This window comes from Bos indicus, chromosome 1 (assembly GCF_029378745.1).
Source record: "Bos indicus isolate NIAB-ARS_2022 breed Sahiwal x Tharparkar chromosome 1, NIAB-ARS_B.indTharparkar_mat_pri_1.0, whole genome shotgun sequence".
In the NCBI taxonomy this organism is placed as follows: domain Eukaryota; kingdom Metazoa; phylum Chordata; class Mammalia; order Artiodactyla; family Bovidae; genus Bos; species Bos indicus.
The window spans coordinates 71,466,036-71,483,750 of NC_091760.1; the positions used below are offsets into that span (position 1 = coordinate 71,466,036).

The window sequence follows — 17,715 nt, forward strand, 5'->3', positions numbered from 1 at the left end:
GATAAGAAAGCCTTCCTAAGTGATCAATGCAAAGAAACAGGAAAACAAAAGAATGGGAAAGACTAGAGATCTCTTCAAGAAAATTAGAGATACCAAGGGAACATATCATGCACAGATGGGCACAATAAAGGACGGAAATGGTACGGACCTAACAGAAGCAGACAATATTAAGAAGAGGTGGCAAGAATACACAGAGGCAATATACAGAAAAAGACTTTAATGATCTAGATAACCACACAGTGGTGTGATCACTGACCTAGAGCCAGACATCCTGGAATGAGAAGTCAAGTGGGCCTTAGAAAGCATCACTAGGAACAAAGCTAGTGGAGGTGATGGAATTCCAGCTGAGCTATTTCAAATCCTAAAAGATGATGCTGTGAAAGTGCTACACTCAATATGCCAGCAAATTTGGACAACTAGCAGTGGCCACAGGACTGGAAAAGGTCAGTTTTCATTCCAATCCCAAAGAAAGGCAATGCCAAAGAATGTTGAAACAACCACGCAACTGCACTCATCTCACACACTAGCAAAGTAATGCTCAAAATTCTCCAAGCCAGGCTTCAACAGTACATGAACTTCCAGATGTTCAAGTTGGATTTAGAAAAGGCAGAGGAAGCAGAGATCAAATTGCCAATATCCACTGGATCATCGAAAAAGCAAGAAAATTCCAGAAAAACACCTACTTCTGCTTTATTGATGATGCCAAAGCCTTTGACTGTATGGATCATAACAAACTGGGAAATTCTTAAAGAGACTGGAATACCAGACCACGTGACCTGCCTCCTGAGAAATCTGTATGCAGGTCAAGAAGCAACAGTTAGCACTGGACATGGAATGGACTGGTTCCAAATTAGGAAAGGAGTATATCAAGGCTGTATATTGTCATCCTGCTTATTTAACTTATATGCAGACTACATCATGGGAAATGCCGAGCTGGATGAAGCACAAGCTGGAATCAAGATTGCCGGGAGAAATATCAGTAACCTCAGATATGCAGATGACATCTCCCTTATGGCAGAAACCCAAGAGGAACTAACAAGCCTCTTGATGAAAGTGAAAGAGGAGAGTGAAAAAGCTGGCTTAAAACTCAACATTCAGAAAACTAAGATCAAGGCATCCAGTCCCATCACTTCATAGCAAATAGATGAGAAACAATGGAAACAGTGAGAGACTTTATTTTCTTCGGCTCCAAAATCACTGCAGATAGTGACTGCAGCCATGACATTAAAAGACGCTTGCTCCTTGGAAGAAAAGCTATGACCAACCTAGACAGCATATTAAAAAGCAGAGACATTACTTTGCCAACCAAGGTCCATCTAGTCAAAGCTATGGTTTTTCCAGTAGTCATGTATGGATGTGAGAGTTGGACCATAAAGAAAGTTGAGCATCGAAGAATTGATGCTTTTGAACTGTGGTGTTGGAGAGGACTCTTGAGAGTCCCTTGGACTGCAAGGAGATCCAACCAGTCAATTCTAAAGGAAATTAGTCCTGAATATTCATTGGAAGGACTGATGCTGAAGCTTAAACTCTAATCCTTTGGCCCCCCGATGTGAAGAACTGACTCATTAGAAAAGATCCTGAGGCTGGGAAAGATTGAAGGCAGGAGAAGAGTATGACAGAGGATAAGATGGCTGGATGGCATCACTGACTCGATGGACATGAGGTCTGAGCTATCTTCAGGAGTTGCTGATGGATGGAGAAGCCTGGTGTGCTGCAGTCCATGGGGTCTCAAAGAGTCAGACACAACTGAGCAACAGAACTGAACTGAAAAGAGACAATCTTCTCATCTCTCAAGCCATACTCCTTTTATTTCTATGTAGTGCATTTGCTCCAAGATTACACAAACTTCCCTCTTATACTCTCCCTTAACCTCCCTAAATGAAAACTTGGGGGCAGGGGAGGGATGCCTCTTGAACCAGTTATTGGTTTAAAATTCATTAATGATGGCATGTGTAGATTCTTTATTGGTTTATTTCTTATCTGGTACCTGCATGAAGACAATCAATTACTTGGTTATTTAACATAATACTGAACAGAGAGAATAAGATAAAGGAAAAACCAGAGGTCAAATTGGCAAACTTTATAGGCCAATTTGGGACTATTTGTTCTACCCAAGATATAATCAGTTTGCTGATGGTCTTCTATTATTTATAACTGATGTCTACAAAGAATAACAACACTCCAGGGTGAAAAGAACACAAAGATGGAAAAACTTAGGTTTTAGCTCCAATTCTATCACTAATTATTTGTTTTACTGTAGGGGAAACTTCACTTCTTAATTTCTATGGACCTTTATTCATGTATATAAAATGAAGAGACTATAAAGTATATAATCTCAAAAATGACTTACCTGTAAAATTCCACTATTGTGAAATTTTTAGAAATTAGATTTACTGTTTAGCATTTGTTAATTACAAGTGTCAAAACTTGGAAACAGGATACCTATATATACATAGTTTTATCTTCCACAAATGGTATGTGGCTAGATTAGCAACAAGGTGGGTAATGTAACTAATACGATCAGATCTGGTGAGGTACTGCATTCTCAATGTGTGTCATTAGCATATGAAAAGTCCTTGCCTTCAACAGGCTCTAAGATCACATCGGAATGTGATCCCTGAACTGTCCAGCGGCATTCTTAAGTAGAACCTGCCACCACTACTCTGTCACATACAGCCTGTCTTTACTTGGTGTCATTTTACTCTGCCTCATTAGCCTAGTTATTACTGAAGTAAGAGGAGCCAAACCCAAAACAAATCATGTCATAAATCAGAAGGGTTGTGATAAACATGAGCTATATCTAAACATTCTTCCAAAAGGACCACATTCTCTGGAATTTTGAGGACCTTAAAACCATACTATATACAGATAAGATACAGCCAAGGGGTATTAGGATCCTAGCCTGACACTGCTCAGCATTCATTTCAGTACTTCTAAGTTACAACAGAGAGTAAAGATACTAACACAAATAGTAAGAAGTAACTATAAATATCTTCTATATACTGAAAATATATATAGATTTGTGGCTATAACTACCTCTTATTCCTGAGAGCTTGCCTAGGTTGAGTCCAGCCCTACATTTACAGAATAAAAACCATAGTAATCAAGAAAGAAATGAAAAAGGATTGGGGAAAAAAGGAGAATTGGAGAACTTAAAGAGAAGTAAGGACAGATGCCAACAGGACTTTGTATTCATAACAAATGCTCATGCAGTTTCTGTTTTATTCTTTTTAATGTTCATTGAAGGACAGTTGCTTTACAATGTTGTTAGTTTCTGCTATATAGCAAAGTCAATCAGTTATACATATATTCCCTCTTTTTTTAAGATTTCCTTCCCATTTAGGTCACCAGAGAGCACTGAGTAGGGTTTTCTGTGCTATACAACAGGTTTTCGTGAATTATCTGTTTTATACATAGTAGTATATATAAATCAATCCCAATCTCCCCATTCATTCCACTCTCTCCTCCCCACCAAGTATTCATAGAGTTTGTTCTCTACATCTGTATCTCTATTTCTGCTTTGCAAATAAGTTCATCTGTAACATTTTTCTTGGTTCCACATATAAGCAATACTATACGATGTTTGTTTTTCTCTTTCTGATTTACTTCACACTGTATGACAATCTCTAGGTCTATATCCATGTCTCTGCAAATGGTACTATTTCATTCCTTTCTATGGCTGAGTAATACTCTACTGTATTGATGTACCACATCTTCTTTATCCATTCCTCTGGCGATGGACATTTAAATTGCTTCCAAGTCCTACTTACTGTAAACAGTGCTGCAATGAAAACTAGGATTTGATGATCTCCAAAACCAACTGCCCAAAACAGGGAAAGTGTCTAGGATACATATTAATAATTTATGAGGCCAAAAACTGCTAACTAATGATGTAAACTAAGTATACAAATAAAGAGTGTGGGCTTGGAAAATAATACAGAAAAGTCTTCTTTGGAAAAACTTGGAAAACTATCAATATCAATAAAGATAAAATTAAGTGAAGAGCATCTCCCAACTTGGGATATTTTTGTTGTATATCAATCAGTAGTATCATAGGTAGTGTACAGACTGATAGAAAGGAAAACTTGGGGAAAATTCTGAAGACTATTAAAAATGTGACAGTCTGACATTATCTGGGCCTCTGAAAAAACAGACAGGATTATAAACCAGCTCAAGTTAATATTTTATCCTCTTTGTTCCTCTGTATCTCCAGCTATGATGATAACAGCCCAAAATGTGTATCACTATTTCTCCTAGCTATGACAAAAATACTGGGAAATAAGTATACAATAAGAAGAAACAAATGAAATTTTATGGGGTACATTATCCTCTCAAATAGAATAGCAAGGGAGATGGAAGGAAAACCTCTCTCAACTAGCTTTTCCAGGTAAACCAAGGGAAGAATATAAAGTAGGTGGGTATTTCATAAATACAACTGAATGTTAAAAACAATAGTCAAACAAAAACATAATTCATTATTTACTTACAAGGAGTTCCTCTGCTGGCTTCTTCCATAGTTACCCTGACATAGGGCTTACTAAAGTCTACTTCAATTTCATCAGAAAAAGGCGCTGGCTGCCGTAAACCCTTAAGAGGAAAATGAAGGAAAAGATAAATTCAATAAAATGCTCAAAAAAAATGGTAGCTTGACAGAACAGTTATTAAACATGCTATGATTAAAATTTTTCCTAAATCTTGATAACTTTAAAAAGGAAAAAGATACAAGCATTCCAAAATGACAAGTGAAAGTACAACCTTTTACCAGATGAGCAAATCATGGCATGAAAAATAAATGTCTTGATGGTGATTTCAGCCACCATGGTGGACGGTGGCTGGGAAGCTACACATAGTCCCAACCAACTGGGTCCAGAATGACAGCTCCTCTACCAGATGGTAGAAGAGCCAACCCTGAACTATGTGATGAAATTGCCAAAGTTCACAAGTGCATTTTCTTACCACTTAGTTGAAGTGGTACGGAACTGGGAAGGCAAACAGCTGCCATATTCTTTAAGTAGAATCATCACTGTGTAATGCTTTACACTGTAAATATGTTCTAATTCTCATTTACAGCCCTGTGAGGCAGGTAGTATGATAGTTAATACCCTCAATTTAAAGATGAGGAAAATGAGGTTCAGAGAAGTTATATGAATTGCATATAATTACTCAGAGGCAAAGCTGAAATATGAATACAGGTATGCTCTTTTCCTCTTTGGAGGAAAGTCTTACTTAGGAGTTTTTGTTACATTTATTTCTAAGTATTTTACTCTATTTGATGCTTTTGTAACTGTTTTCTTAATTTTATTTTTGGGTTGTTCCTTGCCAGTATAGAGAAATGCAATTGATTTGTTAAGTGTGTATGTGTATCGGTATGAGTAATTTCAGTTGATTCTCATCTCCTGTGGCTTTGTTAAACTCAATTATCAGTTCGAGCAGTTTGTTTGATAGATTCCTTAGGACTGTCTACATATGAGACCATGTTGTATGTGAATAAAGACAGTTTTACTTATTCCTTTCCAACCTGAATGTCTTTAATTTCCTTTCGTTATCCCTTATTGCACTAGTTGAAACCTCTAGTACAATGGTGAATAGAGATCGCAAGGACAAACATTCTGGCCTTACTCCCAGTCTGAGGGGAGAAGCATGCAGTCTTTCAACATCAAGTATTAAGTTAGCTATAGGTTTTTCTTAGATGTCCTTCCTCAGATTGAGCGATCTCTCTTCCTTTTGTAGTTTATTGAGAGGTGTTTTGGGTTTTGTTTTTTTGGCCATGTCAAGCAGTTTGCAGGATTTTAGTTTGCTAACAAGGGATAGAACCAGGGACACAGCAATGAAAGTACTAAGTCCTAATCACTGGGCCACCAGTGAATTAATTCCTTGTTGAAAGTTTTTTAATGAACAAATGTTGGATTTTGTCACATGCCTTTTATACAATATAGGGACAATCATATTTTGGTTTTTTAAATTAATTATGGTGTATGAGATGCACTGATTTTAGAATGCTAAGCCAATCTTTCATTCTTGAGTGAGATTCTTCTTGATCACACTGTATAAATCTTTTCATATGTTCTGGGATTCAATTTGTTAATATATTATTAGGAATCTTTGCATCTAAGTTTATGAGGGATTTTGAACTATGATTTCTTTTCTTGTTCTATTTTTGCCTGGCTTTGATATCTGGTCTCATAAAATGGATTAGGAAATGTTATCTCCTCTATTTTCTGAAAGTGTATAGGGTTGGTATTACTTCTTCTTCTAATGTTTGATAGAATTCACCAGTGAAGTCATCTGTGTCCAGCTTTGTTTTTGTGGGAAGATTTTCTTAAAGACAATGCAATATTTTTAATTGGGACAGGTCTATTCACATTTTATTTTTTCCTTGGGTCAGTTTTGGCAATTTGGCTCTTTCTAGGAATAAGTCTGTTTCACCTGAATTATCACATTTTTTGGCATGGAGTTGTTCATAATATTCCCTTACAATTTTTTAAATTTCTGTTGGGTTATAGTGATGTTCACTTAGAATTTTAAATTCTACACAGATCACATCATGACTGGGATAAATTCAGAAACTTGGAAGACACTTTTAATTTCAGATAAGGATATATTTTTAAAATAAAGTTTTAAAATGAAAATATATTTCTTTTAAAGATCACTTATATAAACTTAGTTTAAAATATGCTAAAGCTATAAGAAAAAGTCATTTTTAGGAAATTTGTGTGTGTTATCTTTTTTTAGATGTTTTTAAAAAAAGGTTAAGAAAAGACCAGGGAGGGCTTCTCTGGTGGTCCAATGGTTAAGAATCCGCCTTGCAATGCAGGGGACACCAGTTCAATCCCTAGTCCCAGAAGATCCCACATGCTGTGGGGCAACTAAGCCCATGTGTCACAACTACTGAAGCCCACGCACCTCAAGCCTGTGCTCCACAACAAGAGAAGCCACCACAATGAAAGGCCCAAGCACCACAACTAGAGACTGAGCCCCCACTCAACACAACCAGGCCCACACACAGCAACTAAGACCCAGCACAGCCAAAAATAGAATAAAATTTTTAAAAAAGAGTAAAAAGACAAAGATCATAAGAAAAAAAAAGAACAGACCAAAATGTGCGATTTTCTGAAGTAATTAAGAGATTTACTTACAGATTAAATTGAAAAAAACAATTTATCCTCTAAAAGTACTCAAAGAGATATCTGACAGTAATTTGTGTTTCTAAAAGGATATGCTAGTCACAAAATAAGATATATTCTATGATTCCACCTATATAAAGGTCAAAAACAGGCAAAATTAATCTATGGTGAATAGAAACCACAGAACAAAAAAAAAAATCTTGGAAAAGCAGATATTGACTAGCAGGGGTGTGAGGGGGTCTTCTGGATGTACTAGTTATTACATGGATATGTACACATATAAACATTTATTGAGCTGTACACCTAAGGTTTATGCATTCTACTGTATGTAAGTATAACTCAAAAAACAAATGCCATTCAGACATAAAAAGGAATGCAATACTGATACCTGCTACAACATGGATGAACCTTGAAAAAATCATGCTAAGTGAAAGAACCAACCACAAAAGACCACTTATTATATGATTCCATTTATCTGCAATGTTCAGAATTGGAAAGTTCATGGATAGAAAATAGATTACTGGTAACAGTGGGCTGGAAGGGTTGGGGAGAAATGGAGAGTGACTGCTAACAGGTACAGGGTTTCTCTCTGGAGTAATGAAAATGTACTAAAACGTATTATGATGATGGCTACACAGCTCTGTGAACATTTTAAAAAACTGAATTGCACACTCAAAATGTGTGTGTGAATTATAATGGTGTAAGAATTATCACAATGAAGTTGTTTATATAAATAAATGCTTATATATAAAATATATGAAATAGAAAAAATTATGCTTATTAACATTAGTACGTGTAGATGAAAGACAGCCTTACTGTGTTCTCTGAAATAATTCAAATGTCCAACAACTGATGAATGGATAAACATAGTAGTATGTCTATACGGATTCACTTTTAAAAAGGAATGAAGTACTGATAAGCACTATCACCTGGATAGACCTTGAAAACATTGTGCTAAATAAAAGAAGCCAGACATAAAAAAGGCCACATATTATGTGATTATACCAAATGTCTATAATAGGCAAATCCCTAGAGAGAGAAAGTAGATTAGTGGTTGCCAGGGTATAGAGGGAGGGGAGAATGAGGGAATGATTGCTAATGGGTATGGGATTTCTTTCCATGGTAATAAAAATACTCTGGAATTAGACAGTGGTGATTTAGTGTTAAAACCACTGTGAATTTTTAGTGTTAAAAACCACTGAATCGTACACTTTAAAATGATTAAAACAGTGAACTTTGGGCTTCCCTGATGTCTCAGTGGGTAAGAATCTGCCTACAATCAGGAGACATGGGTTTGATCCCTGGGTTGGGAAGATTCCCGAAGGAGAAAATAGCAACCCACTCCAGTATTGTTGCCTGAAAAATCCCATGGACAGAGGAGCCTGGCGGGCTACAATCCAAAGGATGGCAAAGAGGTGGACACAACTGAGCGACTAAGCACAGCACAAAATGGTGAACTTTATGCTATGTGAATTTTACCTTAATTTTAAAAGATACATTAAGTATTCTATCTTTAATAACTCTGTTTCTTCAATCTTCCTTGTAGAAGGCAAATGCAGCTGTCCCTTCTGGCTAGAGTTTGTGCTGAATCGATTCCTCCTAAGTATAGAGAATGAAACCCAAGGTTCTTCAGCTATGGCAGATCAGCAAAACCTTTAACTGTCTAGAGCTGCCTCCAGTTAGAATGAGTAGTATTTAAAAAAACAAAACAAAACAAAAAAACCACCCTATTATTCTCTTCTCAGAGAAAAGTGTCACTAAAAGCTGAAATTTATAAAAGTAGGACCAAGTATTTCTTTGTACCTATGTTCTCCTAAAACAAATCTCCTTTATTTTAACCTCAAATGAATCCTATGAAATATTATAGCTTTCAAGTCTTCTGATTCTCTGGTAGCAAAGTACAAATGAAAGGGCAAGCCTTTAGGACCCGAAAATCGTTAGATCTAAATTCCAGCCCTATCACTTAATAGCAGTGAAATCATGGCAAGCTTCTAAAGCTTTCATCTTCTATAAAATGGAAGGCAGTAAAACCTGCTCCATAAGTTTGTTATGAGGATTAAATAAAATAACATATGCAAAGTAACTAGTACAGTGTTTCACATACAAGTAGTCACTCAACAAATCTACAACATTAGCTCATTCTCTCTTCCATGTTATAGAACACAGGTTTATTTATGCCAACAAAATTAACTAATTTGTATTAATCTAAGAGGTTAGCTTCTAAATGTTATATAAAATTTCTAAGTTTATGCAAATTATAACTAACAGTGCGTGCTAAGTCTCTTCAGTCGTGTCCAACTCTTTGTGACCCTGTGGACTGTAGCCCACCAGGCTCCTCTGTCCATGGGATTCTCCAGGCAAGAATACTGGACTGAGTTGCATGCCCTCTTCCAGGGGATCTTCCTGACCCAGGAATCAAACCCATGTCTCTTATGTCTTCTGCACTGGGAGACGGATTCTTAACCACTAGCCCCACCTGGGAAGTCCATAACTAATAGTATATACTGCATGCATGCAAGCTGAGTCACTTCAGTTGTGTCCGACTCTTTTCAACCCTATGGACCATAGCCCACCAGGCTCCTCTGTCTAAGGGATTCTCCAAGCAAGAATACTGGAGGGGGTTCCCATTTTCTCCTCCAAGGTATCTTCCCAACTCAGGGATCAAACCCGCGTCTCATGTCTCCTGCATTGTCAAGCGGATTCTTTCCCAGTAGTGCTACCTGGGAAGCCCAGCAGTATATACTACTATAGTATAATACTATAACTAATAGTATTATAACTAAAAATTAAAACTTAAAATGATCATCATTATCCTCCAAATTATGAAAGAACTTCTAAATGCAATATTGCTTTCATAAAAACTTTCTCCTGACTGTTGTTGTTGTTTAGTGGCTAAGCCATGTCCAACCCTTTTGCAATCCCACGGACTGTAGCCCACCAGGCTCCTTTGTCCATGGATTTCCCAGGCAAGAATACTGGAGTTGCCATTTCCTTCTCCAGGGAATCTTCTGACCCAGGGATCAAACCCACGTCTCCTGCTTGGCAGGCGGATTCTTTATCACTGAGCCACCCAGAAGCACAAATTCTTTATACTTTAAGACAAACTAGCCATAAAGTTATCCTTTAATTTTTCCTCCTTAATTCTTTTCTCTCCTTTATATCCATTCTATCATGACCTACAAACCCAGCTACCAAATACTTGGTGACACATCCTATTCCTTGCCCTGCTCTCAAGGAAAGCACTTTTTTAAAAAACTAGTTGAGATCTGAGTTACAGAGCTCTATATTATGTTCACATCTCTCCTCCCAGTAACCACTGCCATGCAGGCACAATGTAAGTATGTCATAAAATCTTGTTTGTTCAACCCAAATATCAACTAATGAGAGAATAAATAAAATGTAGTATGTGATTTACAATGGAATGTTACTTGTCAATAAAAACAAATTAAGTACTGAATATGCCACATTAACGAATCGTGAAAACACATTCAGTAAAATAAGCCAGCCACAAAAGACCAGCTATTGTGTATTGCCATTTATCTGCAATGTCCAGAATAGGCAAATCTATAGGAATAATGTAGATTAGTGGTTTCTAGAGGTGAGAGCTTGGGAGGAAATGGGAAGTGACTGTTAATGGGTATGGGGCTTATTTTAGGGATAAGAATATTCTAAAATTGGTTGTGGTGATGGTAGCACAACTCTATGAATATATTAAAAACCATTGAGTTGTACAGTTTAAATGGGTAGATTTGTGATCTCAGTAAAGAAAAAAAATCTTGTTTTTTCTACAGAGTTGAAAGAGATTCAGAGATAGAAAGCATATGTGTACAGCAGAGATTACACACAAGTTTATTTAGCAGATACTCCTCATTAGAGTCAGTCCAGCCTCTTGGGTGAGTGAATCTTTGCTCATCAGCCCTTGATAAATAGCCAGTGTATACAAGAGAGGAACGTGAAATAGGTAGCAAGCCATTACTGATTTGTGACATGAATATATGAAGCAGAGTAACTAAAAACACTGAGATTCTTCAGATTCTAAAAACCAAGAGATTTAACTCTTCTCAGAGCCCATTCCACTAAGATTCATCTTCTTAGGTCTATTCCTGGCTACGGTGATCAGCTCAGAGTATTACCTTCTTGGTTATAGCTTGTCCTTACTACAAGTGAGAATGCTGAATTTGTGCCTACCTGCCACCATTAGGAGATGCCACCATCTCCTAAACCTGAATTCTCTAAGAAACATTCAGAAATTAACAATGCCCTGTTTTGTTGACTGCTGAGTCATTTTCTGAGTTTAGCTGCTGTGGTATAAAGAATAATGTTCTCCTAAGGATGTGTACATCTTATGTTCTCGAACCTGTGACTATGCTATCTTACATGGCAACATGGGCTTTGCAAATGTGATTAAAGGATTTTGAGATAGATTGTCCTGGAATAGCTAAGTATGTCCATCCAATGTAATCACAAGTCTTTACAAGTGAAAGAAAGAGGCAGGAGATTCAGAAGGAGATGTGATGACAAAAGCAGTGGTCAGAGTGTTGTGACTGCTAGCTGGTCCCCTGAGCAAAGCAATATGGGCAACCTCTAGAAGCTGGAAAATATAAGGAAACAGTTCTCCCCTAGAACCTCCAGCCCTACCAACACTTGACTTTGGCTTTCTGAGACCCATTTCAAACTTCTAATCCCCAAAACTATAAGATAATATATCTGTATTGTTTTACACCATTCATTAAATTTGTGGTTATTTGTTACAGAGAAACAGGAAATGAACACACTTGCCCTCAGCATCATCATTAACATCAGTCCTGGAGCATAAACCTCCCATTTGTGAAGTCCAGTTGCTTTTACTGCTCAAGATAGTATATTGGCTTGGAACAACTGTTACTTATGTCAGAGTAGAAATGTTTTTCCTTCTGGGTTATGAAGCTCCAAAAGTAACCAGTGGAAACTGCAGTTTGATCAATGGCTAGTGGTTAATATAGGTACAAAAATACAGAAACATGTGATTCTGTTACTGGGATTTTAAAACATGGATTTCATAACACTGTGTACCAATAATAACTCCAATTATCTATAAATATTCTTTGATATGCTTTCCAGGGGAAGTTTCAGGAAGGGTACCAACCTGAGACAGGATCAAGAGTTTGGAAAGCAGTCTTTCATCAAATGTTTGTAAGTGGTTAGGAAATACAAAGATAACACTTCAGAGATAAAGGAACATAAGGTAGGCAGTAGTAGAAAAAGGTTCTTATCTAAGATATAATTAGTAATGGAGTGGAGCAGTGATATAACAGAAAAGACAGTAAGACACAGAAAACTAAACAAGAGATGATACCAAGATCAGATCACTGCCTGGGGCTACAATTTCTCTATTTCATTACTTTGAATTTTATCATTTTTTTGCCTAATATACATACAAACTCCAAGTTTTCCTAAAATTCTTTTTTCAATTCCAGTGTAAAGTTCTTACAACTGAACTCTGAATTATAATCTGCATAAGATTTCCAACAACTGTTGGAAAGTCACTATTCACACTTACTGTTCATTCTTTCCATTATTTAAGAAGACTTGATAAGAAGTAATGTTGATATCATCAGTGTTATATCACTTTCTACCTTCCCCCTGCAAGGTTAAGAGTTCAAAAAGAAATCTCTTCCTTACTTACAATTGCACAGCGTGGCATTTTTGAAGGAATTCCATCTTCTTCTGTTGCCCCATTGGGTCCAGGTGTCTCTTTCCTCCTCTTCCTTGTGTTGACTTTGGCTGAATTCTGTGTATCCATCTTCTTTTAACTGGTCATAGAAAGTGAAAAGAATTTTTTTCTCACTGGGGAGAAAATTTCTCAATGACAGGGAAAAGCACACACTTCACAAAGATGAACCAAACGCATCTGATAAAAAAGAGCAAAGCGTCACAAAAACCAGGCTCTAGTAGAAACACTGAAATGCCTCTCTGTGGAACAATGGCCACAATTAATCATCTGGAGCTTGGAAATTACTGCACAAACAATACTAACTATTTATTTCATACCCTGACTGCATGCAAAACACTGGAAGAACTTGGCTGAGAAAGTTAGTTATACAGACTTTCACTACTCTTGCATCACATCCCTAGGACACCTAGAGGTCTTACAGGTGCAAGGAAATGTGAAAGGTATGTCTTTGGTACAGATGGAGAAAGAGTCTTTTTTAAAAAAGAAAAAAATTTGGCCATCAGCAATTACTGGTTAACAAAGTCTGGATTTCTTAATTCTAAATGCTCTGTATATTTCAAAGACTACTTGTCCAGAGTTAGAGGTATGAAAATTGTAGAGTAAGTATATTTGTGAGCTTCTCTGGTAGCTCAGCAGTAAATAATCTGCCTGCTAATGCAGGAGACTCAGGTTTGATCCTTGGTTTGGGAAGATGCCTAGAGAAGGAAATGGCAACCCACCCCCGTATTCCTGACTGGGGAATCCCACGGATAGCGATAGGGGAGCTTGGCAAGCTGTTACAGCCCAGGGGGGTCTCAGAGTCAGACACAACTTAGAAACTAAACAACAAACATACTTGTATCTTTTAAATGTCTTTCCTTTTCCTTTTTCAATACTCATTTCCCTGTCCTCTTTGAGAGCCTTAGCACCTTAAACTTGTTCACAATCCCCAACTACTAAAACCCCACCCAGGCTTCTTCCCCCAAGGAAAATTTATTTATTGTTGTCTCATTTAAAAGAAAACATTTAGCAACTATTACAGAAAAGTTCTGAATATTTGATGTTTTATGTTTGCTGCTGCTGCTGCTAAGTCGCTTCAGTCATGTCCGACTTTGTACGACCCCATAGACAGCAGCCCACCAGGCTCCCCCGTCCCTGGGAGTCTCCAAGCAAGAATATTGGAGTGGGTTGCCATTGTTTTATGTTTAGGTGACATAATTTTTACAATTAAATTTATTTCTTGATAATGATAAAATTTTAGGTATCAGCCAGGAATTAGAGAGAGAGAGGAACTTCAATGATCAACTGCCACCTCTGTCCAAGATATAATGACAGATGGAAAAAAGATCCTCAGAACACAAGTGGTAAACAAAACAAAATACTAGACAGAATGAGGACTTTCTACTCTGTCTCTCTGCCTCTAATAAGCCCTCCTGAATAAGATATTTATTTAAACAATTGCAATCGTGCCTTATTTTCTTTCCTTTGGCTAAATTCCAAAGAGCAATGTGACAAGATCTACAAGAAACATGAGTCATGGCTAAGTATTAGCCTGATATGAAAAAAATGTCAGAGTCTAAAGTGAAAGATGAATACCACCCAGAAACTTCCTTTCATCACATATTCAAATTCAAATGTCCTTTCATCACAAATTAAAATAAAAAGGAAGAAGAGAATTATATACTTAGTAAGCTTTTCCAGTGATGATGATGAGTGATTTTCATGATTGCTATTAATTATTCTTTTGAAATACCGAGAATTCAGATTTACTACTCTCATCTCACTGATCTGAGTGGTCTGCTAAGAATGCCTGATCAGTCCAATTAATGACCGTTTCTAATTTGCAAACAAGATTTTGCTGCAAATATCTGTTAAATTCTCAGAGTAGGCAGACAAAATCCATTATGAGAAATATAATCAGCAAATGGTGTCAGGTAGCTCAAAGATCAGGCAGTCAATAATACTGAGTATGTATTGTGTACAATGTATTATAATTTTTACAGTAAAAGCTATTTTCTCAAGCAGACTTCTTCAATCAATGTGAGGAAACCACATTTTCTAAAACCACTGGGGGAAATTTTGTTTGGGAACAGGAGTTTACACAGTTTCAAACTCTCTCTCCATCAATGACTTATTAATTACAAAGTAAAGCGAGTTACCTTTAAAGTGAAAAAAAAAAACACACAAAAAACTCTTACCTAAATAATTAAAGCTAATTAACATCACCAATAATGCTTCCTGATACAAGGCACTGGGGTCATATTATCTGCCAAAAACACATAACCTATGTACTTATGAGGAACAATTAGACAAACCTCAACAATTAGACAAACCTCTACAAAACAAGCCTGTATTCTTCAAAAAAAATGTCAATCATGAAAAACAATGAAAGGCTGAAGGACTGTTTCAGGTTAAAAGACCAAAGAAATGACAACTAAATGTAATGCATAATTCTAGACTGGGGGAGAAATCATTATAAAAGATAGTTATTAGAACAACCAGTAAAATTAAAATATTGGTTGTATCAGATAATAGTATGTATCAATGTTAAAATAAACTTCCTGAAGTTGATAATTACACTGTTACGTAAAAGACTGTCCTTTTTTTTAATGCTGAAGTATCTAGGGACAAAGGGTTATGATCTCTGATCATTGCAACTTATCCTTGGCAAAAAAAGAAAAGAAAAAAAATTTATATTACATACAAAAAGGTAAAGCAGATATGGCAAAATTTCATCAATGTATGAAGCTGTGTGAGTGCATGCTCAGTCGCTTCAGTTATGTCCGACTCTTTGCAATCCTATGGACTGTAGCCCACCAAGTTCCTCTGTCCATGGGATTCTCCAGGCAAGAATACTGGAGTGGGTTACCATGCCCTCCTCCAGGGTATCTTTCCCACCCAGGGATCTTCCCCATGTCTCCTGCGTCTCCTGCACTGCAGGTGGATTCTTATGCTGAGCCAAGGAAGCCCAAATGAAACTTAGTGGGTCATAAAGGGCTTCATTTTAATATTCCTTTTTTGAAAGTTTTACTTTTTTTTTTTCAAGGTAAAAAGTTTACTTTTAAACATGCTTGGGGACTTGCCTAGTGGTCCAGTGCTTAAGAATCCGCCTTCCAATGGAGGGGAAGAGTGTTTGATCCCTGGTTGGGGAATTAAGATCGCACATGCCACGGGGCAACTAAGCTGGAGCAGCCAACTACTAAGGCCAAGGGCCTCAACAAGAGAAGCCCACGGACTGCAACGAAGACCCCGCATGCCACAACTAAGACCTAATATAAGCCTAATAAATGTATTTTTTTTTTAATGTCCAATAATCATTTTCTAAACAGACAGGCCCTCATCAAAGGTTGTCTTTTGGGATCTCTAAAAATAGATTCTCTCTCCTTCCTAACTCTGAATCAGTGTAGATGATACATATATTCTAAGAAGTATGTGTTAGCAATCTAAATGTGTTGCAAGGAGGTAAGATAGTAACAGTAACAATCATAATAATGACTATTTTTCTTCAATATTACCAGTGACAGGCACTGTGCTGGGTACTTTATATACATTATTCTCATTTAACCCACATAACCTGAGAAGCAGGTATTTTTAGTTCCAATATACAAGTGAGAAAACTAAGGATCAGGGAGGTTAAGCAACCTATTCAGAGGTCACACAGCTAGTAAGTGGGAAAACCAGAATGCTGTCTCCCAGAAATCCACAAATTGTTAGTAACAGAAACTGTCTCATCATTACTGCTGCTTCTTCTTTCAATTAAGAACATTCTTTCCATAGCATAGGTTCCTTAAGTTTTTGCAAGCTTAAGTCAGACCAGCCTAAATGAACAGTGAAATAAAAAGGTCAGATACTGAAAGTAGCAAGGTCCAAGGACCAATCAAATAGAACTAACATGGTTATTGGCCTGATTCCAAAGCTGCCTGATTTGCCAGCTGTACAGATCTTTCCTGTCGGAAAAGTTTTACTAGGATTTCCTGACAAGCTTTCAACTTAAGCAATAAAAAATTTTTTTATTTCTCTGTTCCTCTCTCTTCTGACATTACAAATAGGTGGCATTTAAGTCACCTGTACATTTCCTTCATGTTACAAAGTAGAGTTTTAAGGATGCCATAATAAATCAAGGGGATAAATGTCATGCCATATTCTCACCAGTTACTTTCCATGACTTCAAGTTAAAATCTCTTAAAGTTTAATAGAAAAATACTTAACACATCCAAAGACATGTTTATCGGAACTTCTCAGAAGTCTTTGCTCTGTGTGTGCAGGGGTTGGGGGTGGAGGGGATATGTGGGCTATATTTTTTCAGCTTTACTGAATGATGTATAATTGACATACAATAAATGTATACTTAAAGCGTATAATTTAATGAGTTTCAACATTATACCCTTGTGAAATCATCAAAATTAGGATAAACATATCATTCACTCTCGTTTCCTCATACCACTTTATAATCCATCTCTCCCTCCCCACTCTGATTTTGCTTTGCTTTTTGTTTGTTTGTTTTGTTTACATTGTGGTAAAATATACATAACAGAAATTCTGCTTTGCTTTTAACTGCTTAATTCTTGAAGTACTGAATCATGTTGTATGATTAAGTTGTATGATTTAACTTAACCAGCCAAACACATGGTAGATATCACCACATTAGAAAGAAGCAAAGGAGGTAAATACCGCCATTGTGATTTTAAAGTATTTAAAAATTTCTGTTGTTTAAGACATCCAGTCTTTTTTTTGGTTTCCTTTTGATTGTGCTGGGTTTTTGTTGCTGTGCAAGGGCTTTCTCTAGTTGTGGTACACAGGCTTCTCATTGTGGTGGCTTCTCTTGTTGCAGAGCAAGGGCTCTAGAGCACGTGGGCTCAGCGATTGTGGCACACAGGCTTAGTTGTCCTGAGTGCGGCA

General features: G+C 36.9%; 1 protein-coding gene across 4 annotated transcripts in view; it reads right to left on the bottom strand.

Annotated features, from left to right (window-relative positions):
* Positions 1–17,715, bottom strand: part of PCYT1A (phosphate cytidylyltransferase 1A, choline) — a 49,438-nt gene that overhangs the window by 16,747 nt on the left and 14,976 nt on the right. For all 4 annotated transcript variants that reach the window (XM_070789146.1, XM_019957316.2, XM_070789133.1 and 1 more), the window contains 2 exons: positions 12,790–12,916; positions 4,488–4,587 (listed from right to left, as the gene is read on the bottom strand). In XM_070789146.1, coding sequence (XP_070645247.1) covers positions 4,488–4,587; positions 12,790–12,906 — 217 coding nt within the window. In that variant the 5' untranslated portion in view covers positions 12,907–12,916. The remainder of the gene's footprint in view (positions 1–4,487; positions 4,588–12,789; positions 12,917–17,715) is intronic.